Source organism: Brienomyrus brachyistius, chromosome 16 (genome assembly GCF_023856365.1).
Source record: "Brienomyrus brachyistius isolate T26 chromosome 16, BBRACH_0.4, whole genome shotgun sequence".
NCBI classification, from domain to species: domain Eukaryota; kingdom Metazoa; phylum Chordata; class Actinopteri; order Osteoglossiformes; family Mormyridae; genus Brienomyrus; species Brienomyrus brachyistius.
The window spans coordinates 7,694,521-7,722,046 of record NC_064548.1 but is presented as its reverse complement, the minus strand read 5'-3'; the positions used below and the strand labels follow the sequence as shown (position 1 = coordinate 7,722,046).

General features: G+C 46.2%; 1 protein-coding gene across 5 annotated transcripts; it reads left to right on the top strand.

Annotated features, from left to right (window-relative positions):
* Positions 1-222: 222 nt before the first annotated feature.
* si:dkey-91i10.2 (uncharacterized protein LOC555224 homolog) lies at positions 223-27,188 on the top strand. 5 transcript variants are annotated; one of them, XM_048978904.1, is made up of 8 exons: positions 223-431; positions 14,615-14,762; positions 16,330-17,712; positions 19,602-19,743; positions 20,924-21,128; positions 21,583-22,121; positions 24,855-25,000; positions 25,155-27,188. In XM_048978904.1, exons 3-8 carry the CDS (start codon positions 16,694-16,696, stop codon positions 25,951-25,953), a joined length of 2,850 nt encoding a protein of 949 aa, XP_048834861.1. In that variant the 5' UTR covers positions 223-431; positions 14,615-14,762; positions 16,330-16,693; the 3' UTR covers positions 25,954-27,188. The 5 variants fall into 5 exon arrangements, with proteins under 5 accessions (XP_048834861.1, XP_048834863.1, XP_048834862.1 ...); XM_048978906.1 differs by lacking the exon at positions 223-431 and adding an exon at positions 1,547-1,654; XM_048978905.1 differs by lacking the exon at positions 223-431 and adding an exon at positions 1,562-1,690.
* Positions 27,189-27,526: the final 338 nt, after the last annotated feature.

The window sequence follows — 27,526 nt, the reverse complement described above, 5'->3', positions numbered from 1 at the left end:
TCTTCAGGTAATCATGTGGCTCCTGCCCTAAGAACAGCTGATGTATGTACTTCAGGTTCACGAGGATAAGCGAATTCCCGACGAGGCTCGCCGTTTCTTCGCCTTTAACCAATCAGCTGCAAAGTAAACGCTTGCCTTGAGCAGTTTCCAAGGAGACGTATGTATGTGTGCGTGGGGGGGCGGTTGCCTCGCGGACGGTTGAGGATTACGCGGTGCTGCCGGATCCCCGGTTAAAAAAAAAACAAACAAAAAACAACAGAATCCAGTCCCGGTAAGCGGCGGAGAGCCGTCACGTCAAACCTTCGCAGCGGATGAATGTGTTTGATACCGGCTGGAGCTGTGTTCTCAGACCGCCGGGGGAAACGTCATTTCGCCGGTGACGATTCTCCACAAGGATATTTCACCTCGGACAACTTTCAGGACGGAGAGAGGTCGGTAAATACGGCGATGTGTGAGAGGCTGCCTCGTTCTGTGGCTCTTGGGGAAATGACCAAGCAAACAAATATCGTCCCCGGGACGTTTAGCTGAGAAAACTTGGCCAGCGCACGCTTTTGTTGCCTTTCTGTATTATCGTGACGCTTCTGCTCCGCTTAAGTGACTTTCACAGGTTAAATAACGATGAGGGCTGCCGGTGGTGTAAATTTGCCCGTCTCTCTTTGTCTACGTGGTTCTCGGGCAGGTGCTGGATCCTGCGCTGCTCACATGTTCTGCTTTTTCCGTAATGCAGAGCAGCGGTTTTCTGGTGACATTAAGCGATACGGGGCGGTATATTGTAGCGCATATTTGCTGAGCTTTGGGCAGGCGGGGCAGCTAGTCTCCACGTGTAGTCTCTGGCCAGGTACCCCGATTACTGTTCTTTGTTTTACCAAAATGTAGGCTAATCACTGCGATGTAGTCCACCTCTGGAGGATCGAGAACATGCACAATGCGTTAGCCTTTGTTTCTGTTTATCTCCCAGTATAGACAACCCCAAGAGAACATTATAGGCGTGTAACTTAATATCCCAAGTGAAATAAAAGAATACACCTTTCCTGTCAGAGGTGCTGTTTCTGGATATAACCACACTATAACAGTTAAAATTTATATCAAATTTAGTTTGAAATCTATTTTAATTTTATATCTCCTTTTGGTTGGTATTTTTCAGCTTTTTGGAAAAAAAATGTTTTTATTTTCGGAAACATTTTTAATTCTCGTTAATAGCATATACGGCAAAGTAATTTCTCAGTTAACTTCGAGATTCGATACATAAGCCCAAACAATTAATTTACTCAGTAACTAGGAAAATGTCATTTAAAAGTGCTAATTTTAGGAGATGACTGTGGCTGTTTTCGTAATTTTCAGAAGAGTTTTAAAATACCGTAAATGTGTTGGAGCGCCTGATGGCGTGCTTGACGCTACCCTCCTCGGGTTTTATGCCGTTATTTACAGAGTGTGAACAGCCACCAGTCGGAGGGGGGCGCCGTGTCCCTTTGAGATGTCTTCTGACGGTCTTTGTGTCCTGACGTCACTGGCTCAGGCACGAGGGAGGCGGCCGTGCCGGCTCTTTAGTAAGCGCGCGCTGGGGTTGGTGACACGAAGAGGGTCTCACTCAGGATATTGGCATCAGTGTCAAGGCCCCGGAGACCGTCATTGTTTGGAGAAGCCAGCCGCGAATGTAAGCCTAAAGGAGAGTATAGCTGCCGTGCCAGCGGTGAGAAAGTCTCCTGGAATATTACAGAGAAGGCAAAGGGCTTTTTGTAGGATTTATGTATATTATGTGGTTTACACCAGGAGTAGGCTTCTTACGATTTTTATTTCCTCTTCACAACATTTTGCAGTTTTTCCTCAGGTAAGGTGCATTGCGTAGACTGTGCTTTGTATAGAGGGTAAAGTTGAAATGCAGTGTTGAAAATTTAGTTTTTGGTATGTTATTGTTCAGTGCACATTTGATGCAAAGCCTTGTCAGTTCCCTAATAGGGCAGATTAAATATTGATTGTGATTGATTTGTCTGAAATGCTTCTTAGATGTGGACAGCATTTAAATCTGAATATAAAGAGGTTGGAGACTTTTGCATACAATGCGTGGTCCCATGGGACAGGCAATGCCTCCTGTCCAAAGGGGTTGCTTCTCCTTTGGTTGCCCCAGGGGTGACTGAAGACACAAGCAAAGGACATCTTCCCATCTGCTAATGTCTTTGATTTATGGGCTTGCTTTGGGGAAATACAGCCTTCAGCAGAATTTCCCAGATTTAAGGACTGGGTCAGCCTTAAAATAATGCTACTTTGAAGCTTATTGTAATAGTAAGCAGAGATTCTGCTATGTATAATTCAACACATTTGCATAAAATCACGTATAGTGTTGCAGCCAACAACCCCAGGATTCCCTTCAGACTGCGGCTGGGTCAGGTGATGAATGACAGAATGGAGTGTACTGGGGGATGATACAGAATTGTGTTATCACTCCTTTGGTATACTGGGTATAATCAGCCCCGTAGGCTTTTCTCTTATATGAGGTCAGGATTTATTTCAGCAATATATCAGACAGTCAGATTGGAGCTGTAGTTGATTGAATAGCTCTTAGCTGGCATGTCTCAAAGATTGACAACAGAAGTCAATAGCTTTGGAGTTAATAAACTAGGGTAATTACTTAGACTTTGTTAGTGGTATGGCTAGTAGGAGAAATGCTCTCTGCCAATTGCTGATGTATGTGAAATAGAAAACAGTGCACTTTTTCCACTTGGAACAAAATTGCATTACTATAGTGAGTTAATTTTATTACAACAAATTAAATGCCTCAAATCAATGCATTTAATTAATCATTCAGGTCATCTTGTAATAAAACACATGTTGAAATGCCATAACTAATGAGGTATTAATATTGTAATGCAGATTATTCTTTGTCATAAATGTCTGGACCATGACAATAGTCTGTTTTTTTAATGCTTCCAGATTTTGTGGATAAGAGAGGATTTACTGAACATTCTTACTATTAAATCATTATAAGCCATTCCAGAAATCAGCATGAATTATCAATAAAAATGACAGGGCAGATCAATATTCACAACAGTTTATTATAAGCACTTTTCCCTCTGTCCTCAAATGATGTGACTAGCAGCAAGTCAAAAGCTGCTAGTATATAAAATATAAACTTCTGTTCTATTTTGGTGACAGTGTTAGGTTAATTTTTACAAGTGACTCCAATGATATGTGTTTGCTAAGTCATGGAAAGGCCCTGGTTTGTGGTCCTTCCTGTTCTCAGTAGACTGGAGGATTGGGTAGCATGAAGATTCAGACCATAGTCTTATAACCTGAAGGTTAATTGTTCCTGTCTCGGTAGGAGTACTTGGAGGGACTTAAGCTTAATTGATTCAGTAAAATATGACATTCTGAACGTGGTAATATTTTAAGGTGAACTGAATAAAGCATCAGTTAAACAATGAAATAATAATAATAATAATAATAATAATAATATAATTAATGAAGACCCATAATGTTGCTGTCGTTGTGCACGGGGCCTCACAAGACTCCCTATCCCCAAGCTGGTAGCCTGGCTCAGTAGGATGGTTCTGCCCTTGCTGATGTAAAACCATCCTGAAGTTGCTCTTTCTCTGTTTGTTTCTCCATAAAACGATTTTATTCTGTGCACATAAGCACAGGATGTGCAGGTCTACTAGGAGCCTTTGTCTTTTGACCTCACCAACCTCAAGCAGGCTCAGAATCTGGGCTTGCTGCTCGCGATGTTGGGTCACTTGACCTTTCTATGCCATGCCTGCCATTGTGCCACACTTCCTCCTGCGTGATGCACCTTAGTGTTAATGTGTAATGTGCGACGGTATTATAAATAGGTCTCATTGTGTCCCCTACAACAGCATTTGCAGCTGGATGGAGTCCGGCAGTCACAGAACAAGCGAGAAAGAGTGAGGCAATGCGTCACGCTCTCCTTCCTGTCCCCCCACCACACCCCCCCCAATCTCACCCAGTCCTTGCCCTGCAGAATGATAGTGCACAAAGGACCCAGGCAGATGGCACACTTTTGGTGCATCCATGAATGCCATTGTGCAACACTGCTAATTACATAAGGGGCATAATGAATGATCAGTTGTGTTAGCATTGCTGCAGTGTGAGGCCAGCCAGTTGTGATGTATGATGTGCATTTTGCAAATCTTAGTGTTCTGGTAACATGGACTCTTCAGGGTGTTGTTTATTGTTGCCAGAGTGCTTAACCAGTAAATTGTTAATTGTCTTATTCATGCAGCCAATCGTACCCATGGTAGTCAGAGTAATGCTGACTGAGAGATGTAGCACAGGGTTGATAAGGGCACTGTAATGAAAAAATAATAATACATTAAATGGGTACTGTGCGAAAGTATCGATAAGCAAGAATGAACAATGGGGTCCTTTTGTGACACAAAATTGATTAGCAATGCAGCTGTTCGGTACCAGTAGCCATGCGATAATATGCCTGGCAGACCTACTTCTGTTCTCCAGTGGAAAAACAACTTGATAGTGAATACAGCCAGGAGACACAGGCAGGTCGCTGAAATTATGCAAGCAAGAGCAGTCCGTTACTGTCATTAAAAACTGGTATAGCAATGAGGGATTCTGCCAAAAAGCAGCTCTCGCTATCACCATCCATCATTTTCTTGTGAATATTCATATGTGTTAAGCACTCAGGGGTAAGTGAGAGGGAAATTGTTAGTGGTATGAAACAGCAGATCTCGTTAGAAGTGGCATCACTACAGTTTTCATTGTGGAAAAGAAATTGCTAATTTTAGCTTGTTTTATTTTTAGCTTGTTACTCTTATGGTGATGTAAGTTGTTGGTGTTGACAGTATTTATTTCAGTCTTGGCCACATGCCCTGAAGTAAAACCCAAAAATGCACGTTCTGTTATTTTTCTCCTTTTTATATATACCCGTTTATTGGGATGGCCAGTTAATTCCATCACGAGTCCCCTCACCACATGGCAGCTACGCCAATTAATGTACCTTTCTCTGATATGTGTGCTGTCCCTTGCTGACTTGGTTTCAGTCTCTGGGATGCAGCTTGTGATCATAACATTATTCTAGAGCCCCAAAAATACTTAAAAAAGATATGAAATAAACACATTGAAAGTGATGTTGTACTGTTTTATCTGGCAAAATCAATTAAGCTTGAAAAAGTCAGTGTTACACATAATGAGAATAGTACCTATATTACCCTGAAGTTATTCAAAACACCTTAAATAAAATATCAGATAGAGTTACTTCAGATCTCACAATTAATCCTGTTTTGAAAATTGAGGTAAATGCTGTGATAATAACAATCCAATCAGTCTGATTATAGTCATTTCCAGAGGTACGAGACTCGTAATGAAGATCGTTACAATTTCAATTGAATTCATTCCAGTGAAGAGGCAGTGAACTCATAGCAGAGTGATTTTCTGACACTGACCTTTGTGAAAGTGATATAGGTAACACAAAGTCATTCAAACTTTTAAATGTGATACTATTTAAATTAGGAACCATAAATGAAATGGTCATTCTTCTGTACCACTTCCTCCCACTTTACCTTCTCGTGGAACAGTGTCTGTGGGTCAGAACCTAGGAAGCCTTTGCCTCACAAGGGCTCTGCTGGGGTCCTCACCCGGTGGCTTGCCTTGTCAAGCCAGCAGTGTGAGTCTCTAATTTTTTTTCCTGGAACTTTTTGTTTGTAAACGAAACTGGGATCAGTAGGCCTTACAGCTATAGTGCAGTAAAACTTACCCCTTTCAGTAAAGAAAACACTGTTTTATAATTTGTGCTTAGGTAACCAAGCACAAACAAACAGGTGCTGATATACTGAGTGGATCCACTTCTTGAAAGTCTTCACAGTGTAACATATCCATGTAAACACCTATAATTTTCCCGAGTAGGTATCTTTAAACTGAATGTGAAACATGACCTGCTACCACTTTAAGCAAAGCAATTGCATGTTAACTGTAGTACTCAGACAGTGGCATGATTATTATTGAAGACACATTGGAGAATGTACCATTTCACAATGACATCTTTTGGGAAGAATAGCCTCTTAGTTAAAGGCAAATTTAATGTTTTGTGAAAATATTGGTAGTAATGGTGCACAGATCTGATGTTTGGGATTGGCAGTACATGACAGATTCATGTCTGATACTTACTTATTTAGTTTTATTTAGTAAAAAGATAGCTCCTATTTCTTGCTAAACTGATTTGTACAGTTAATTGCACAACAGCTCTTTCCCTTTTTAGATGTGCTTTTGCACCATTCAGGTGGAAGGCTGATGCTGCCACTCTGATTTTTTGTCACTGACTTGGTGTGAGCACTGTGACTTCCTCCTGCTGTGATGTCATGTGCATACCCTTTGCAGTAGGAGGAGCGTAAGAACGTCAGATAAGAGGATGACGATCCTGAAGTATTTTATGCTTGAAACAAGAACTAGTAGCACAGTGATTTCCAATCTTTGTAAAAAGAAAGTTTTGAGAGGTGGAAGTAGCGTGTAGTGGAAAATCCCACTAAAGAAAGTGCTCACAATTGTGCGAGACAACGTGAATAATATGAAAAAAGCAATGGATGATTTGGTAGTCGCGAGCTTCGGCTGTTTTGCTCACTCGCTACAGCTTGTGATACATGAGGGGCTGTTATCTCAACAAAATGTAAGTGACGCTGTTGCCAGTGTGAGACACATTGTGGGGTAATTTAAACATTTTCCATTTGCATATAATTTAATGGAAAATAGTCAAATTGAACTGCAAATACCAGAAAAACGCTTAAAACAAGATGTAGAAATGAGGTGGAACAGTATGTTATGTATTTTTCTAGCAGCCTAATTAACAAAGCTTTTTGGCATACATTTTTTTTCATTAGTATTTACTAATTTAAAAAAAGAGCTCTGGTATTGGATCGGTACTCATATTGGCCGACACTCTCTGTTCAGGTATCGGGATCGTATCAGCCCTGGAAAAAATGGAATCGGTGCATCAGGAAGGGCTGAGTGTGACGTGGTGTTTTACACATTAAGCCCAAAACAGACTGCCGCCCATGAATTTGACTCATTCGTTCCTGTGTGTGAAGCCAACCTCACAGTATTTTCATTACTTCCTTCCTGACGAAAAGACGTTGTGTCCTCTCTTTTGTAAATATTGAAGCTACAAATCTGTTTTTTCTTAACATCATTAGCATGAAAATAACATGACTTGAATGTATTAGTGTGCCTTTTGCTTTGGCAGTAATATAGATTACTCAGGAATACTGGGGAGGAGTATTTGAGGGAAATAGATTCCTCAAGGCAAGGGGTATTGATTCTGCCAGCTGCTCCTTCATTCTCTTCATACTCTGTACGTATCTGATAGCCTGTTTTAGGAACAGACCTAAAATCATACATGAAGCTGGCGATTGGCACAGTGGTTGAGCTCAAAGATGGATGTGTGTATTTAATTACTGCATAGACCTGTCTGAAATGGGCAAACAAGACATGAGGATGGTTCCTCAAATGGGAAATGGTGAAATTGATAGTGAATAAGGTTACGAGTTGTATGGAACATGGCAGCAGGTTTCTCTTTTTGCTGTTAAAGATGGCCTCTAGCATTTGTATATCTAAAATGATTAGGTTTTAATGTCAGATGGGGATAGTTGGTATTCAGAGTATTATAGGCTTGTTGGTTGATGACCTTCAGGTAGAAAAACCCTGAATTAGGGGTCATTATAGATGTGATTTGGGTCTTATGGAGAACACACAACTGAAGCTCAGTCTGACTGATCAATCTTGATTGAACTTTCCATGAAAATTCTGATCGCAGACAAGTGGGTCATTGCGTCCTCTGAATAAACTGGCTGCAATGCATCATCCTGTGAGACGCAGCATCTTTCTGGCAACGTTGACATGGGACTGATGGCTAGAGAGATTATGTATGTAAAACAGTAGAGAACCCTAGAGGTGGAACTATGGTGGAACTGTAACAAGGAAGACCGGAGGACAGGTTGATTATAGGCAGAAACAAATGCATAGAAGAGAGGTTAGTAATTATGAATGTGAGTTTTGGCAAAGAACACACCCATTCCATTGTGCATTGTGCTATGCTGCTCCACACTTGAGTGATTGTTTGCCCATCTGGCCATTAGCAAAGATCCACATCGTGCTACACCGGGACATCGCCAAACGTGGAATCTTCTGGAAAGTCATTTTTATAGCCTCCTGCACCAAGTTGTAAAAAAGCCTGATAAACATGTAGCTTTGCATTGTTCCATTTTCAGAGATTACACGAGCAGCCATTGTGTACGCTGGAATGTCACAAAATGTTCCGGAAGGGCACTTTTAATAAGAAAGGCTCTAAACATGCTTTCCTCTGCTTTGAGTGCTTTCAGTGATTTGTAAATGGATAACGGTGAATGACCATTACATTCTATTTTATTTTATGATTTAAGGAAGTTTTTTTAGCTGAAATTCCTTGTGCTCTAAAATAAGGTAGCCAACAAATACCTCCTCTATTTTAGTCTGAATCCTCTTTTTCCCTTCAGCCTGATTCTTCTCAGGTCCTAAACTGAATTTATGCGTCATTGCTCATTTCTTATTCTGGAAAAAGGTTTAACACAGCTCGTAATGCACTGACCATTAATTGTTAAAGAATCAGTAGAACCCTTGTTAATTTTAATCTAAGTCGTGACTTTTGCTGGCTGTACGACACGCATCATGACTCCTGTCTTTCTCCATAAGCAAAGAGAAAGTAGGAGCAGTTAATTCTCTTGTCATAATGCAGAATTGTATTAAATTATTTGGCCAAATGAAGTTCCAGACCACTGAAAAGCATGCAACTCCTTTGTTACTGTGTAACTGCTGAGAGCTTTCCTTTTCCTGATTAGTTCTTCTCATTTCACTAGATATGAGTGAAGTGGATGTTTGGCACCCTAGTAAGTGTGTGCTGACTGATTGCTCCTAATCACTCTCTTAATTGTTTCTAACCCCCTCTCCATAGGATCCTGACATGAGCTTTTAGGTGCAGTAACACATATACCTGCCTCCATAACAGAAGAAATTAAATGCCATTAGAAAAAGGACATTTTGTACTTTAATTGATTTGACAGGATCTCCTATTTATGGTTCGCCATTTGCTGTTTATTTGGCTTGTGTGAGTTTGGGTTAAAAACAAGTCCTTGCGCCATATCGATTTCCGGCATGGCAGAACGCCCCAGGAGCGCAGTCATATGATGACTTATCGCTGATCACAGTGAAATGTTTACAGCACACTAAGCCCTGGTGCAGTTCCGCTGACGCAAGGTGCCCTGCAGAAACAAAGAGAGGTGTCTACAGCAAGCAGCGGCCGTCTTGTGGAGTGGAAGTTAAATATCAACAGAGTAAGAATGATGACTGTTTAAATCCCCGTTTAGGTAGTGACTCACAGCAGATGCTGGTGCCCTAGGCTGACACCCAGTGGGGTAGTATCTCCCAGGGAGACCCCGCATTTTCTTTGTATTACAGTTACTGCCACGTGATCGCTCCCTCCCATGTGCCTGGGGAGTTCAAAGCAGGTGATAGGCTGTGTTTGTCTCGCTGGTTTGGAATGTTCCCTCTTTGGCCAGTCAAATCAATGAGTGGCATCTTGACTAATTCGTTTTTAGTTCAGGGGTATTATGTGAAATGATGAGTGTATGATTGATGGAGCATAGGAAGTACCCTGAGTCCCTTCACTGAGTTGCCTGGCTTCAGAAGTGACCACTAGCCATCAGTGTGCTTAGTTGGGGTGAAGTAGGGTGACGATGAGTGGCTGGAGGTCAGCACTTGAGAAGTGCATACAAACACAGACACAAAGACTCACAACTTAGAACAGGTCTGCTGCTTTCACCGGTTTCCACGCTGAAAGAAGGGCATTTGTAAGGAGCATGCTCAGTACGAGTACCTCTCTTGCCAATTTAGCACGTGAGAGAGGAACGGGGGGGCGGTTGCTTGCATGCTGCCTGCCATTCACAGCACAACGGAAAGGAAGAGTGTAAGGCAAAAAGAAGAAGGCACAGCCTTCATGCTGCCAACCAGCTGTTGCGTGGTGTAGGTAAGAGGGACTTGAGTTTGCTCAGCAGACCATGAGCTCAGCCATGAAACCCATGGCTGGATCACCACCCACAGTGAGCCCTCCTGCATTTTACTGTCTCGTTACCCTGCACTCAAGCGTAAGCTAATCTCTAGTTTTATTCTACGGAGATTCCATGATATCAGAGCAGAATGGATGTTGCTCTGCTCCACTTCTATAGAGCTGGACAATAGTTTTTAAACAATATAAGAACCACTTCTGTGCAGCTTACATTAAGGTAAATATAGCCAGTCAAAGTCATAAGCCCCCCACCAAAAGGTTAAAGCTTTGTTTGCTTAAATCTCCCTCAGTATTGATCCCAGACATGCCCAATTTCACTTTCATGAGTTACTCATGTGACCAAATCAGCATACCAAGTTTCGTTAAAATCCGTGACGATGAGGTCCAAAAGTGTGATGATTTAACATGGAATGATCCCATGACAGCTCGCTGGCACTCATGTAATGACTCTACTTCAGTAGTTTTCAGGGGGACGCACTCCAAACTGCCGCTAGCACCAACAATGGGACATTAATATGAGCTTCCTGACTGTGTAAATGACAAGATTTTAGAAGAAGGCTCTTCACATGATGGGTGTAAGTTCAGCATGTAAATTAAGGGGGGCTTGCAACCATTAGCCATACTACTGTCACCGTTAATGGCTTGCAAACTTGATGCACCTGTGAGCTGATAAGGAGGCAGGTGCTTCCAGCTTCCTCTCTGTCTGTGAGCCTGGGGGTAGCGAACAATCATCTAAGGAACATATCCTCTGATGTTAGTAATCCTCCCAACCTAGAGTCTCAGTCTGCCCATTACCAGAAAGGAAAGGCACATTGCCATGCTATCTTACCCACACCTTCCCTGTTCCATCTAAGACATGCCCAGTCAAGTTAGATTGTCAGCAGCTGTCATCCGATGTGTTTTACAGAATCCTCTTTATGGTGTAAATCAAGCACTAACTATATCCAAATGAACAGATGGTTCACTGCAAATAACTGCTTTAATAATGTAACTAATAGCAGAATGAAAATTAGTATGTGATGACCCCCTCTATAGCTTCTTTTACATGACCCCATGATCTGCGGTTGTCTATATCAGGGTGCTGCTGCTATTGTTTTCCAGCTCAGGTTGTCATGGTAGTGTTGTGTTTACACATAGGTCTACTGCTGACGTTGTTATCCACACAGGGACATTAACACAGGACAAACCGCAGGGACAGGCACGGAAGCCCCAGCCCATTTGGTAATCAGTCTTCTTTTGAAAACAATAGTTTGGCTTGGAGACAACACGTCCTGTCATGTGACTATGATCTTCTAAGGCACAATTAATTTTGGGATCATTTTTTCAAGGCTCACTTGATTAATCTCTGTCCTGTCCACTATATACATCAAAAACAAAATTGAAGACTAAGGAGTGTTTGAGGGCAGAATAGGGTCCATATCAGAATAACTGTGAAATTGGCTCATTAAAATCATACATTAAAATCTCAGATTTACTAATGCATTATTAAAGCCAACTATTTATAGATGTTCCTGTTTTTTGCAAAATTTTATACTGGTATCACATTGTTTCTTGGATGATGAATTAATTACAGCATGGTGGCATGCAGGCATTGATTAAGGTTTACACATACCATGTCATCAGATCTGTGTGTAAGTGGCCTGTTATGTTTACTTTACTTTTTTGACTCCTTAATCTGTATTTTAGTATACTTGTTTTTGTTTAGTCAGAACACCATGTGTAGAATAACTCCTTGCTTTACTCATATTGTTAAACCTAAGTCTAAATATCACATTAGAATACAATGTGGAGCATACACTCATTGGCCACTTTATTAGGTAGACCTTGCTAGTACTGGGTGGGACACCCTTTTGCATTCAGAACTGCCTTAATTCTTTACAGTATAGATTCAACAAGGTGCTTGAAACATTCCTCAAAGACTTTGGTCCATGTTGACATAAAAGCATTGTGCACGTGCTGCTTATTTATCGGCTGCATCTTCATGATGTGAATCTCCCACAGATCTGGTAACTGCAAAGGCCATTTGAGTACAGTGAACTCATTTTCTTGTTCAAGAAACCAGTCTGAGACGATATGATCTTTGTGACATGGTGCGTTATCCTGCTGCAATTATCCGTTAGAAGCTGCGTAGACTGTGGTCACAAAGGGAGGGATATGATTAGTGACAATACTTTTGTAGGTTGTGGCATTTAAATGATGCTCACTGTGTACTAAGGGACCCTAAGTGTGCCAAGAAAATATCTTTATCTGACCAGACCATGAAACATTTTTCCAATCTTCCTTTTCCAATTTTGGTGAATCTGTGCCCACTGTAGCCTCAGTTTTCTGTTCTTAATTGACAGAAGTGACACCTGGTATTCTGCTTCAATGTGTTGTATGTTCAGAGATGCTCTTCCTCATACCTTGATTGTACGCATTGATTATTTGAGTTACTGTTGCCTTTCTATTAGCTTGAACCAGTCAGGCAATTCTTTTCTGACTTATGCCATCAACAAAGCATTTTAACCCAGTGAACTGCTGCTCTCACTGGATGGTTTCCTTTTCAGCTCATTCTCTGTTAACCCTAGAGATCAGCAGTTGCCGAAATACTCATATTAGCTTGGACAAATGTTGCTTTTCAGCCAAGCAAAACCTGAGGTGTTGTAGGTTAAGCAGTGGTTCTGCTTTCTGTCATCGGATCTTTCATTCTCAAGCTGCTCTGGCTGCTTTTCCATCTGGCTGTGATGTGTTATGCACACAGAGCTTCACACCTGCACCGGCCTGAAGCGAAGCTTTGATTACATACAGCTAGGGTCCTTTGGGTGTTTGCAGTAACACAATACAAGTAATTACAAGGTACCACTGATGTGCTAATTGTTTCATCTGCTCATATGTACAATGTGTATAGTTTTTTACTTATTGGGGAGAGTTCAGGTTAAGTATCGATGGTTTAGCTGATTGGATTGTTTAGCTGAGGAGTGCTAGACAGATTTTTGAGGAACTGATCCAAGAACCTTTTGGTGACATGATCATGCCAAACGTTCACCTGGAACTTACACAATCCACACTATGCTATGGTATCACTCCACATCAAGTAGATGCCTCTTAAGTGCTTCTGCATATGGGGAACCCATAGTGCAGCTCATGTAGGTCGCCTTTTTTGATAAATTTCTGTAGAGATTAGCTCTCTTGCCCCTAGGTGTCTAGGAATGATGTACTTGTTAAAACAGTCCTAAAGATAGCCAAATCTCATCAAGGATTAACAGGACTGCTGTAGCCCTCCAGGTTCTTCTCCACTGAAGACAGGATACAGGCATGCCCATTAGCTGGTTGAGCCTGGCCCTCACTTCATCTTTGTAGTGCTCAAGTTTCACTCTGGTCTTTAGTTATATCCAGACGACTGGAACTATATGAAAACTAATAATTATATGTTTCATGGAAATGAGGGAAGCTACACCACCTCCTTCATAGGCATCTGCAACTGGGTCATGCTGGATCACCTCGCCTGTACCCTGCAGTGAAATTGTTAAATCCGCACCGGACGGTTTCTGTGGTGGAGCTGTGGATCACTGTGGATGAATTACACATCAGGGAGTATCCAGGGGGACCAGCCTCGCCTCCACCACAAATCAATATTTACTTTACATTTTAGGCAACACAGGAATTATTGTGCAGTTAGACACATCATCCTACTCCTCAGTACACTACAAAGGCTCCATGCAAATCTCCCTTTGCAAAATGAGACCTAATGATGGGTGATGGCCAGCTGCAGTATCCATAACTTTATGATGATCTACCTAATGATCTACCTAATGAGTGGCTGTTCCGCTTGGACATAGTGTGCAAGGGGGTGGATCTGAGTGCTGCATCCTTGCAGCTGTCAATCATTGTGATGAGGAACAGCCCCTCATTCTCCATCTTGCTCATATTTGGCTTTCCAGAAGCAACTGTTCTTCCAACAAAGGCAATTGTACTCTTCTAATCCAGAAGGAACTAACTTCATGGCCCTGTACCAGTTTAGCTATTAGAGTGTCAGAGTGCATTTCCAGGTATAGGGAACACAGCACAGAGACCTGGGCAAGGCCCTGACAGGCGGCATAACAGCTGTTTCAGGCATGGACACTGTTCAAATTGAGAATTTGGTGATCAGTGGTCATTGTTCACATACCACGGCAATGAAATGTGTCCTCTACATTTAAACCACAGCAGCGGGCAGCTAATTCAGTGCCCGGGGAGCAGTGCTTGGGGGAAGTACCTTGCTCAGGGTACCTCAGTGGTGCCTTGCTGGTCGGGGATTCGAACCAGCAGTCTTTCAATTACAAGTGCGTTTTCCTAACCATTAAGCTGCCACTGCCACATGCTGTCTGGTCAGCACGCCCCTTAAATCAGTTAGAGGCTGACCAGCATTGCTGGTTTTACCTTCTCCTGCAGGGGAAAATAGACTGTAACAGTGGCATATATGCACTGTAAGCGAATACTGTACACCCTCCTTTAACTTGTGTCTTCTGGAGAAAACCAGTTATTTTCATCTCTTATTGATATATTTATTGTTTTATTTGTTTGTTCATTTGTTACTTCCAGATTGTCATGTGTGAGGTCACAGCTGCCTGGGTTCTGGATGATGGTGTTTCTGCCAGCATTGTCCACCAAAGGAAGGTCCACTAGAGAAGAAGGGAACCGTGCAAGAAACCATAACGGAGACTAAAGAGGACAGCAGGATTAAAATGGGGTGAGTGAGGTGCAGGACCTCGAGATAGCGGGAGCAGCCCAGAAGCAATCATTAATGCAACATTCAGTAATCTCAGTGCCATCAGGCGGGTTTTATTTTGATGCATTAAGTGTGTGCAGCAGGGTTTGTGCAGGTTCAGTGCCCATCCGGATATAGCAAACCGTAAATATCAGCAGTACACACTCATTCCAGGCTACGGTTGAAATTTGTCATTGTAGTGAGCCTGCTTGGGGGGAGGGGAATGCAGCCCAGCCTCCCACGCTAACAGACATGTTTTATGGATGCGGTGCTTCTGTGCAGAGATTGTGCCCTGGCTCTGGCAATATTCTGTATTGCAGGCACCTGTGAGCTAGATGACATTCTCAGTACAAGCGTTTATTATCCTGACTTCATAGTAAATTGCCCAGTCATGCTGTCATATTCGGTATTTTGGTATGATGTTAATGTTCAAAGAAAATCAAGCATTCGTCAGATGTTTCCGTTGAGGGCTGAGCAGGGGAAAAAATATCATCATGAATGAGGGGGTGAGTGCAGAGAGGGAGACAGCTGCATGAAAGCGTGCTGAAGAAGCAGACCACCTCCCCAACTCCATTGCGACAGCATGGCTGAGCCGCGTTGAGGGGCTAGTGAGCTCAGCTACACTCATGCTGATGAGGTCTGTTAACCCACGAGTCAGCAGTGTGAACCAGGAGCTTGCGGACTGGAGCTCAGGGTACACTGAGGGTGGTTTCAGACACAGCCAACCTGTGTGTGATTGACATGCTCCGCTGGTCTCCCTGCTACCGCCTCTGAAAAGGATAATTACTGCCTTTGTTGTAGCACACAGATAATTAATTTATCTGGACTAAGAATTCAGTAATTCAATTGCATAATGAAGATTGCCTGTAGAATTACTTTTTAAATTATTCAGATGATTTGATGTTCCACAGAATGCTGAATAGTAACATGTCTTTTTCCGTCTGCCTTCTCCATGCTATTGTATGTATCGTTTTTTGTAAAGGACTGCTGATGAAGGCATTTTCCTGTCATAAATATGCCAGCTGACTGGCTTGGTAACATACATCTACGTATGAATCAAGAATAATTCATGTTCTCTGCTGTTTGTCATTTGACCCTGACATCCGCCGGAGATTTAATTTTCAGATTATGAGAGCATGGTAGGTAGATCTGATGTGAGACAGCTTTTACTAAGCTCTCTAGTATAAGATATGTGTGCTTTTTATGTTCCTTTTTTAATTGGATATTTTGAAAATGTCAACGAGAACTTTGAAAGGCTGCTGTGAAAACTGCCGTTGCAGTCATGTGTGCTGTGACCATTAGGAAGGCTTAAAGAAGGGGACTTACAGTGTTTCTTAATGCCTGTGACACTGAGGGGGTGGTGAGGCGTACTAATTGTGCAGCTCTAACATCCTCTGCTAAAGAGCTGCATCAAGTATATCCCTCTGGGATCAATAAAGATGTATATTACCTTATAAGAGGAGCAGGTATAGGTTTAGCACAGCCCCCTCACCCCATCCCTGTCAGTACTCCTTTCACAAGCGTGCTGTCACTCTGCGTGTCCTGGCAGGTCTGGGGTCCTGATGCTTGTCCTGGCAGGATGGACCCTTCAGCAGCCTTGATGCCAGATGTAAGGGCCTCACCATGTGACCACTCGGAGGCCATCTTGCCTGCTGGACGCAGCCTCCGCTCAGAGTCCTCGTGCTCGGCCCCCCCCTCCCGGCACGAGCTGTCCCCGGGCTACCTGTCCTACTTGCAATACTTTGACTTACTCCAGCCTCCAGAGGTCACCTGGTTTTCGTGGCAATGCTGCGATAACCAGTCTTGGGTTAAGGTACTGCCCCAGCAGCAGTGTGCTCACACTGAGGTCGCCCAGCGGGGACTCCCCGGCCCAATCCGGTGCAGCCACAGCCAGCAGCCGCCTCTGCCACAGCATGGAGAACCTGCACTGGGTGGCGGCTTCGGATCGTGGTGTTTTTGCTGCCCCCTGCAGGATCATGGATGGCGAGTTCATCTTTCGCTGTGGTGCTCAATGGAGCAACGGCACACCTGAGGCTTTGTACCCCTGCAGGGTGCCGCTGAGGCAGGACCTGGCCCTCTTCCCACAGTGGTTCTTTCCAGGCCTGGATGAGAGGGTAAAGAATGGGACTGCCACCAAGGGTCTGAAAGAGAAGTTTCGCTTCCAGAGCGTTGGGGTCACTGAGCCAAACAAGCCCCTGCGCGCCCCAACTGGCCAGCGTGACCCCAGGGCTGCCTGCTTGAGGAGCCCAGAGGACATCAAACGGGAGGCCTTGCAGAGGCTCCGCCTCTGCCGCCAGAGAAGCTCCCCTGACCTCTCCTTGTGCTGTCCAGCCCACCCTTTGGAGGTGGCCAAGTCTCGCACTGCGGAGTCCCTGTTCCGCCAGAGCCCCCCTGGACCACTGAACTGCCTGGAGGCTGCGATAGAGCGCAAGCGCCCCCCCTTAGGCCGGCTGCATATCCCCACATTCGAGGAGTTTAAGAGGATGAGGCAGAAAGAGAGCAGGCGAGGAAGGGGTGGCCAGGGCCAGGCTGAGGGTGGGCGAGGCCTGGCTCAGAGTCACGAGGACTCGTCAGGGGTGGTGCTTGCTGGACAGGAAGCCAGTGGGGGCCGCAGTGGGGAAGCGGGGGCTGTGAGCACTAACAGGAGCCATCCCAACAGCGGACAGCTGGAAGCTGCTGATGGTGGGACTGCGGGCCAGGTCTTTGCGTTGGACAGCATCACCGTCCCCATATGCTCCAGCCCCACACCACGCTCACCACTGCAGCCCCGGCCTGAACCCCAAATGGACCCGACCGGGACCTCTCTCCAGAACCCCAGTGGTGGCCTGGAGGCCCCGTCTGCATGCTGTGCCTCCCTGCTGCTGGACGGCTCCAGGATCACCAGGATTAAGGACGAGGTCATTGGCTCAGCGATTGAGCTCATCAAAAAGAGGTGGGTGACAGCAGGTGACAGGGAGGTGACATCAATGTTGTGTGTTAGTGAGGTGCTTGCCTGGTTGCATAAGTAATAGTTGTTCAGTCCTTCAGCTGTCATGATGTCGCATGCAACACCCCCTACAAAGTAAAATGCTAGTCCAACACATATAAGCTCTTGACAACTAAAGGAGGCCTTTCACTCAGGAAATAAGGGCCCATCACAGAAATTGTGCACATTTTCCCAACAATGTGGAAAGCCGAGGCCTCCCGCAGCAGTGTCTGGCATGTCTCGGTTGGAATGCCACGACCGGCACCTTGACCGGAGGTTAATGAGTAGCAGAGCTCATCTGCTGGCTGGCTTTGGCTTGCAAGCTTCAGGCCTGACGGGTACAGGACAGACCGTACAGTGGTTACTGCACCATTCCACCTGTGTGTCCCTCTTCTGTCATGCTCATATAGTTCCACTTGATAACACTGTTTTATTATTATAGTTGTTTGTTATTATTATACTGTAGTGAGCATCAGACACGATTTATAATACTGTAGGTGATTAATGGTTATTATGCGGATATGAAATAAAGGCCGGGATGTTTAATATAAGTGTTTTCTGCTGAATGGTTGATTAAACATGAACCAGGGTTGGGGGCATGTTCTGCTGCAGCATTTATAGTCTTGAGCTGCCCCCCAGTGTGTGGGGTTGTGTGTTTCACCATGTGGCTGTTCCTTTGTGTTCCCTTTATTGATCACCTCACTGAGGAGGTGGCTTATGGTTTCCGTGACAGATAAACGTGAAACCACTGAGGTTTGTTACACAGCTGATAGGGTGATGGAGGAGCAGTAGTCTGTCTATCTGTCTGTCTGTCGGAAAGAGGGATTTTTATGACCTTATTGTCTAACAGAGGCTTCTTTATTCATGAGAGCATTGTAGCTGACATAGCTAACTATGCTGTTGTCCAGTTGTGCTAGTGACTGAAAAGTGTTGTTTAACAAGTCAACTCGGTAATGTTTAGCTCTAAATCCTTGTCACATCCTGCCCCAATGAGGTGAAATATTGCACCTTTTTAAATCAGTCTCATTTTAGGCTCATTAGACTCTTTCCTCTGAAACCTTTGGTGTTCCTTGGGGATGGGATTGTGGGCTCTGACCTGTGCTGATTTCACGTACCGTGCATGAGCACGCTCCATTTATACACGCCACGTTTGCTCTGATCCACACTGTTTTTCACTCATTGCTCGTGAGCATGCTCCGTTCACACACGCTCCGTTACACGCCATGCTTGCTCTGCCCCAGCAGCTGACACTTGGGCCACTTCATCATTTAAATGCAAATCCTGTTTTTGTCCCCTTTCACTGTGACATGGATTGGCAAAGCCCTTCTGGCACGTTCCTGAGGATGCAGTTGTAAACAAAAGGCTGACGTGTGTGTGTATGTGTGTGTGGGATTTACACAATGTAGTGTGTTTTACGCAGCAGTATATGCTGTGACAGATACCTAATGCTCTGTTTCTTTAACTCATATGTAATGTTTTCATTAAAACTGCACCTTTAAGAAACACTCCTGCGGCATGTTCATCCCTCTGGTTGCATTAAGACGCTTTCCTGCACATCAGCGACATGCTGATCCCCTGTGTCTGCTCTGAGCCCTGAGCTGCGACAGGATTCTGAAGCATCCGAAATGCTGCAGACGGGCTGCAGCGCCTCACCCGACAGCTTCTGAGTTCAGGTGTTAATGTGGATCGATGCGTCTAATTGCTTTAGCCCCGGTCCCTCTGGCGCGGTGTTTGGCGGGGTCCCTGGGGAGTGACTTGGTGGAGAGGGGGGTTGACAGAGCAGTGCCGACAAGAGGAGGAGGAGATGAAAGTGTCAGCGATGATAATGCCCCCCCCCAACACTTCCCTTCTTCCAGCTGCAGTGCTGAGGGCCCCGCCTACCAGTCACGTGACCCGGACAGCTCCCGCCCGAGCCAGCAGTCGGATGCGGTTTCCATGACGACAGCGGGCCACGGCACAGAGGCACGGAATGTGCCAGGCGGAGGAGACACGGGATGCGTGAGTCTGATGATTCGTCTTCGTTGTGACCGGTGGCTCGTTCGGGAGCGCATACACACACGCAGCACGGGGGCACGTGCAGAAGGACACGGTGAAAAGCCAGTGCGGCCGGCCATGCGGGGACACCTGGGGCAGGGCGCAGACCCTGAGAGCCCCCCGGGAGGTATGCGGTGTGCCATGCGGAGGGGAGGGGCACGGCGACGCATCTCTGCTCTCTGTGTTCTGCAGCTGCGGTCTGGTTCGTGGGGTTACCCGAGCTGCTTGTATCGGAGAGTGTCCTCTAATGTGTTTCGTCGCATGTACCGTGCACAGACAGAGAGGGATTCTCATCTGCATGTAGTATGACTGTCGTCTAATGCGATCTGAATTGCATTTAAAGGTCCGCCCAGTCATTCATTATTCCGCGTGATACGTGATCTGCGGGTGTCTTGTTCCTGCCTTAAGGTGCGTTTGCATTACCCCGTAGCCTTTGTGACTGACGGTATCTTCTATGAACGCGTTTTGTGGACCTAAGACCATTTCTTTGAGCTGCTCAGCTTCTCGAGAAGTGTGGGATTCAGTTACCCGTAACCCATCATTGCCTGTGGTAACATGGCAGCGTTCTGCATGCATGTCATCTGTCCTCGGTGGAGGTCAGCTAGTCGGTCGGTGAGCCTCTGTGTCCACATGTCCCCCTCATAAGCATGAAACGGCAGCTTCCATTATCACTCTTCTCAGAAATGATTAATATTACGGAACCCCAGGAGTGTGTCACGAATTCACATTTAGGTCCGTATGAATTCAGCCCCCAGCGTGTCTCCGAGACATCTCGAAACAGCCATGCTCTTTAGGAGCCGGGCTCATCCGCAGCATGTCACAGTCAGAGCACCGCATTTAGCAAAGGTGCTGCACACATTATGCATTACAGCAGCATCGGAAGTGTGTTATTTCTGTCAGTTATGTTGAGATGGGAGCATTCAGAGTCTGGCTGTCATTAAAATGCATGATCTTTTTGTCATCCCCAAATGCTTCTGTATAACACAGGCAGGTAGTCCCTCTTGGTGTAGAGAGAGAAATCACCACTGAATGTTTCCATGCTGTCCTGTGTGTGGTCATACATCCTGATCGCATTTTGAGCGCTCCTTTATCCAGCATCACCCACCAATCGCTCTAACTTATGGGTCTCTCTGCCTATCGGCAGCCGTCCAGCCCAGGGTGCAGGCGGTCCAGCTCGGACGCGGCCTATGAGCCGCCAGAGTCGACGAGGGCTCAGCGGGAGCGCCGGCTCCGCCCCCACTTCAGTGACCCAATGCCAGCCGACGCTGCCAAGCGCAAGCAGCTGGAGATGAAGATTGCAGTGGCTGCAAGGCTGCACAGCCTACGGAGGGACAAGGAGGAGGACAGCAGTGAGTAGCCTCCGTGTCAGTTTTATTCTCCTTGGAAATGGCTGCCCACATTGTGTCGGGGTGGTGTTTTGCCCTGCTGCTCCTGGAGAGGTGCTGTGTGTACCAGAGCAGCACCGGGGCCCAGTTCTCTTTGGAGTTATAGGCTCTGCTTACTTTCAGCGCTGACTGTGCTGAATCCTGCTCCATTTATGCATCTCTCTATGTTTTTACGGTGTCCTTGAAATGTCTGCATCTCACATGACAGCTGACCCCATGCATTTTATTGCCTCTTCTCTCTCTGTTACTTAATTCCCTCTTTGTCTATATGCGCTGTGCTTGTTGAATAGTAGAACAAATTAGTAAATGAAAAGGCCCTTATTCTGTGTGCATGTAATACGCACGTAATAATTCTCACTCCCGTCAGCATGGAAGTCAATACCTGCATGTCTGACAGGTGCTTGCACCCCTTCTGTAGGGCCCGTTTCTGAGGCACGGTCAGGAGACATGGCCGAGGAGGGGCAGCAACGCTGGAGTGACGTCAGCAGCCTGAGTGCTGACAGTGGCGTGGTCGGCCTGGGTGACGAGCGAGAAGATGAGGAGGAGCCACGGGCAGCTCGACTGGTGACCAAAACTGAACGGGGGGACAGCGATGTGGACTCTGAGCAGACTCGGTCCTGGGAGAAGCCCAGGGACCCATTTGGGGCGTGGCGGACCCACCGGCCCTGCCCTGACTGCGGTCGGAGTGAGCCGGCTCGGGCTGATGGCATGTGTGAGCGGTGTCTAAAGCAGCGCACAGAACGCAAGGAGGCCATCTTGGAGTTACTGAACACCGAAGCAAGCTACGGCGAAGACCTGCGCATCATTAAGGAGGAGTTCTATAGCCCCATGCAAGGTGCAGGGCTGCTCACTGCTGAGCAACTCGTTGTGGTCTTCAGCAACGTGCAGGAGCTCATAGATGTCAACGAGAAGTTCACAGAACGCCTACAGGAGAGCATTGATCATGCCTTTGATCAGGTGAACTCTTATCCTATCCCTGACCCTTACACCGTAACCCAGAGGGCAGCATATTTCCTGAAACATGCTGCCTAACCCTAAGAGCAGCACAATTCCTATAACGTGCAGCCGAACCCCAAGGGCAGCACATTTCCTAAAACACAGACCTTAACCCCGAGGGCAGCACATTCCATGAAACACGCAGCCTAACCCCAAGCACAGGTATTTCTCTAAAACATGGACCCTAACCCTGAGGGTAACACATTTGATGAACATGCAGCCTAACCCGAGGGCAGCACGTTCAATGCAACATGCAGCCTAACCCTGAGGGCAGCACGTTCAATGCAACATGCAGCCTAACCCTGAGGGTAGCACGTTCCATGAAACATGCAGCCTAACCCCAAGGACAGCTATTTCTCTAAAACATGGACCCTAACCCTGAGGGTAACACATTTGATGAACATGCAGCCTAACCCCAAGAGCAGCACACTCCATGAAACACACAGCCTAACTTGAGGGCAGCATATTCGCTGACACATGCAGCCTAACCCTGAGGGCAGCACGTTCAATGCAACATGCAGCCTAACCCTGAGGGCAGCACGTTCAATGCAACATGCAGCCTAACCCTGAGGGCAGCAAATTCCCTGACACACACAGCCTAACCCTGAGGGCAGCATGTTCCATGAAACACACAGCCTAACCCCAAGGACAGCTATTTCTCTAAAACATGGATCCTACCCCTGAGGGTAACACATTTGATGAAAATGCAGCCTAACCCCAAGAGCAGCACATTCCATGAAACACGTAGCCTAACCCGAGGGCAGCATATTCGCTGACACATGCAGCCTAACCCTGAGGGCAACACGTTCCATGAAACATGCAGCCTAACCCTGAGGGCAACACATTCGCTGACACATGCAGCCTAACCCTGAGGGCAGCACATTCCAAGAAACACGCAGCCTAACTCTGAGGGCAGCACATTCCATGAAACACACAGCCTATCCCCGAGAACAGAAAATTCCTTAAAACACAGACCCTAACCCCAAGGGCAACACATTCCATGAAACACGCAGCCTAACCCTGAGGGCAACACGTTCCATGAAACATGCAGCCTAACCCTGAGGGCAGCACATTCCATGAAACATGCAGCCTAACCCCAAGGGCAGCACATTCCATGAAACACGCAGCCTAACCCTGAGGGCAACACGTTCCATGAAACACGCAGCCTAATCCTGAAGGCAGCACATTCCTGACACACGCAGCCTAACCTTGAGGGCAACACGTTCCATGAAACACGCAGCCTAATCCTGAAGGCAGCACATTCCTGACACACATAGCCTAACCCTGAGGGCAGCACATTCCATGAAACACGCAGCCTAACCCTGAGGGCAACACGTTCCATGAAACACGCAGCCTAATCCTGAAGGCAGCACATTCCTGACACACATAGCCTAACCCTGAGGGCAGCACATTCCTGACACACATAGCCTAACCCTGAGGGCAGCACATTCCATGAAACATGCAGCCTAACCCCAAGGGCAGCACATTCCATGAAACACGCAGCCTAACCCTGAGGGCAACACGTTCCATGAAACACGCAGCCTATCCCCAAGAACAGAACATTCCTTAAAACACAGACCCTAACCCCAAGGGCAGCACATTCCATGAACCACGCAGCCTAACCCTGAGGGCAGCACATTCCTGACCCACATAGCCTAACCCTGAGGGCAGCACATTCCATGAAACACGCAGCCTATCCCCAAGAACAGAACATTCCTTAAAACACAGACCCTAACCCCAAGGGCAGCACATTCCATGAACCACGCAGCCTAACCCTGAGGGCAGCACATTCCTGACACACATAGCCTAACCCTGAGGGCAGCACATTCCATGAAACACGCAGCCTATCCCCAAGAACAGAACATTCCTTAAAACACAGACCCTAACCCCAAGGGCAGCACATTCCATGAAACACACCTCCTATCCCCGAGAACAGAACATTCCTTAAAACACGGACCCTAACCCCAAGGGCAGCACATTCGCTGACACATGTGGCCTAAGATCGAGGGCAGCACATTCCCTAAAATATGGACCCTAACCACTGAGGGTAGCACATTTGATTAAACATGCAGTTTAACCCCAAGGGCAGCACATTCCATGAAATGTGCAGCCTAACCCTGAGGGCAACACATTCGCTGACACATGCAGCCTAACCCTAAGGGCAGCACATTCCATGAAACACACAGTCTGACCCTGAGGGCAACACGTTCCATGAAACACACAGCCTTACTCCAAGAGCAGCACATTCCCTGAACCACTTAAGCCTGTTTGGGATTCTGGCTTTTTTCCTCTCTTTTCTTTTCATTCCTTCATTGTGATATTTAAACATTAGGGAGTAGACATTTCCTTTACTCGCTGTGTGCTTCTTACTCACTGTGGCTCTATGGGTTAGAACTCTGTACCCATTATCAGAAGCTATCAGTTGCTGGTTCTAATCCCATTGGGCCCTTGAATAAGGCCCTAAATCCCAATTGCTCCACAGACTGGCTGACTCTGCTCTCTCAATTTGACATTGCTTTGAATGAAAACATCTACCAAATAAAATCAGCAATGGGGTTAATGGCAGAGTGGAGTGTCATCCCCTGCTGTTTCTCACAGTTGCATGATAATCCTGTATTTTGCCCTGTAACGGTAATGCTTGGTGCACGGACCATCTGAGGGCTGACTGAGTGTGTGTGATGACTTGGCGTGCAGGGTGATGAAGACTTGCAGACCGTCTGCATAGGCGAGATCTTCTTGGAGTTTGTCACCATGCTGCCCGCCTTCCAGACCTACTGCCTGCAACAGTCCGCCTCCGTCAACCTGCTCAATGGCCTGGAGAAAGAAAAGGAGCTTCTCAGGTAGGAGGCCTGGAGTGCCACCTACAGGCCCCCCAGGGAGTAGAACAAGCCTCTCAATTCATTTATAAGCAGAAGATCATCTTCAGCTAAACTCTGAAGTCAGGGTGACTGGCTCCCCTGCAGACTCCTCTTCACGTCTTCTGTTCTTCTGTAGGATCTTCCTAGACGTCTCTCAGAATGACAACACGGCTCTGCGACGCATGAACCTGCGTTCCTTCCTGATGGCCCCGCTGCAGCGTGTCACGAAGTACCCGCTGCTGCTGAGTCGCATTAGCAAGGCCACTGGCGAGTGCCACCCAGACCGCGGGCGCCTGCGTGAAGCTAAGAGCCATGTGGAGTCCCACCTAGAGCACATCAACACCAAGACGAGGCAGGAGGGTGCCCCCTGGTCTCTGCGCTCCTTCCGCCGGGACAGCCGGCGCAACCGCGAGGCCGTCAATGTCGAGATGCGCGAGGCATCCATGCGAACGGTGGGTTGGACGCGGGAGAGCACGCGCTTTGTCATGGAGGGGCCCCTGCAGCTGGCCCAGCCAGCCGATGGTCAGTGGGTAAAGAAGGGCAGCCGGGCCCTCAAGTTCCAGAACGTGCAGAGCCTGCTGATGGTGCACACGCAGAGGCCAGGCGACGGGCCCCCTGATGGCTTGGAGTCCCCAGAGCCTGTGCGGGATGGTGTGTTGATACTCATCAAGGACAAGAGCAGCGGCAAGTTTGCCGTGCTGCGGGAGCCTATCCGGCTCAGCAACTGCGTGGTGTCCTCGGACCCCGAGTGTGATGACACCTTCGAGCTGCTGGACATCCCCCGCGAGGCCTTTGTGTTCCGCGCCATGGACAAGGCCCGTACCCAGCAGTGGTTCCGGCAGATCCGGCGGTACGCTCGCGATTTGGGGCCCTGGAGGAAGAGGCGAAATGCACTCCCAAACATCATGATCAGCACGGCGCAGAGTCGTTCCTGAGCCTGAGGGGAACCTCAAAATAGCCGGTTAGCTGTAGCTTGTCCATGCTAGGAAGACGGCAGTCCTCAGTGAATTGTGCTGTGTCCCTGATGTGCAGACCTGTTAGGAGACTCCGCTGGCCACAATTCCTAGAATGATTTGCTGCCACAAAAATTTACTTCTGTTGAAGAGCATGATTGTAAAATAGACCTACGTTAGTGAGAATGCTCAAACAAGTGTAAAACTGGATGTAGCTTATTCACAAAGAACAGATTCTTTCTTTTTCCTTTGTTGAATGAAATATACCATGAGATTTACCAGCCCATGTTCCCCTATTAAGCTGGACAGGCAGCACTCTTCACACCCTTTTTCATTTAACTGTAAGCTATCGTAAAGCCAAATTACAACAGGAAATTCGAAGCCCGGTGCTGGTTAGGCTTAATGCAGCCACTCCCGCATACCACACTCACAGATAACCTGGGCTTTGGCCCCCCAGCGGTGATATATGGTACATGCTTCTACACAGTCTGTAGTCTGTGTATATCTCTGCTACACGTCACCCCCAAGGTCAACTAGACCAGCGTGCTGTCCGCCACGTGACCAGTCTTTGACATGTCTCTCTGTCTCTCACACTCATGGAGTGTTTTTCTTTTTTTTTATTAGAAGTCTAAGTCACCTGTTTTAATACTCCACTGGCAGTCTTCATTTAGTGGATCATCAGTTTGCAACATACACTGTACAACACTGTACGTTTGATCGCTCGTTTGTTTTCCCTTAAATGTCTCTGTAATCTGTAATTTATGAGTGTGGATTTTTGTTTTGGGCACTTTAAAACAAGCATATCATAGCAAGATAGCACTGTACTGAGATCCTGATTCCCAGCTGCTCGTCCTCACCTCTACTGAAGAATGCTTTTTTCTGTTACAGTTGTTTATCTTTGGCATCATGTGTTACACAAACGCTATAGATAGTTAATAGCAATATTTATGTACCGTGTCAAGCACAGTCTACCTGAAAGAGGGAAATCACTGTATCACAGCCCAGGTGCTAAGTCACGGTGTCTGACGGGCCAGAAACATATGCTCTTCTGCAGTCTTTTCACTCTGTACATATTTATAAATGTGTCAATAACTTTGCATCTGAAATGTCCCTCTATCTTAAACTGCTAAGTATATTTTCCTGTATTTTACAGAAAGTTCATATTTCCTCCATGTAAGATATTGTGAATTGTAAATTTAAAAAACACAAATGTGAAATACTGTTGTCTAAGGCTTTTTATGAAAGGTCTCTTTCTCCCATTATAGCCTTTGGTTGGCCACTCTACCTCCAACAAGCTGCCTGTCTTACCAGTATTACTTTCTCCTCTGAAATGTAGGTGAGTTTCACTCACACAGCTGGGGACTTTATGCTAAATGCTTTCATCTCCTTGATGGTTATTAACGTTAAAATGCCAGTAGGCTGTATTGAGAGCAATGCCCAAGAACGTCAGCCATTATTCGCCATTATTTCTTTTCATTTTGACATTGCCGATGTCATCGTAGGATATGCTGGAATCCTGCGTCACTGCCTGACCTACCATGAGGTGACATCATTT

Bases quoted from the DNA above. Each gene is read 5' to 3' on its own strand.
- si:dkey-91i10.2 (XM_048978904.1), top strand. From the start codon at position 16,694: ATGGAGAACCTGCACTGGGTGGCGGCTTCGGATCGTGGTGTTTTTGCT. The intron at 17,713-19,601 runs GTGGGTGACAGC...CCCTTCTTCCAG, and splicing joins ATTGAGCTCATCAAAAAGAG to CTGCAGTGCTGAGGGCCCCG. The intron at 22,122-24,854 runs GTGAACTCTTAT...CTTGGCGTGCAG, and splicing joins TTGATCATGCCTTTGATCAG to GGTGATGAAGACTTGCAGAC.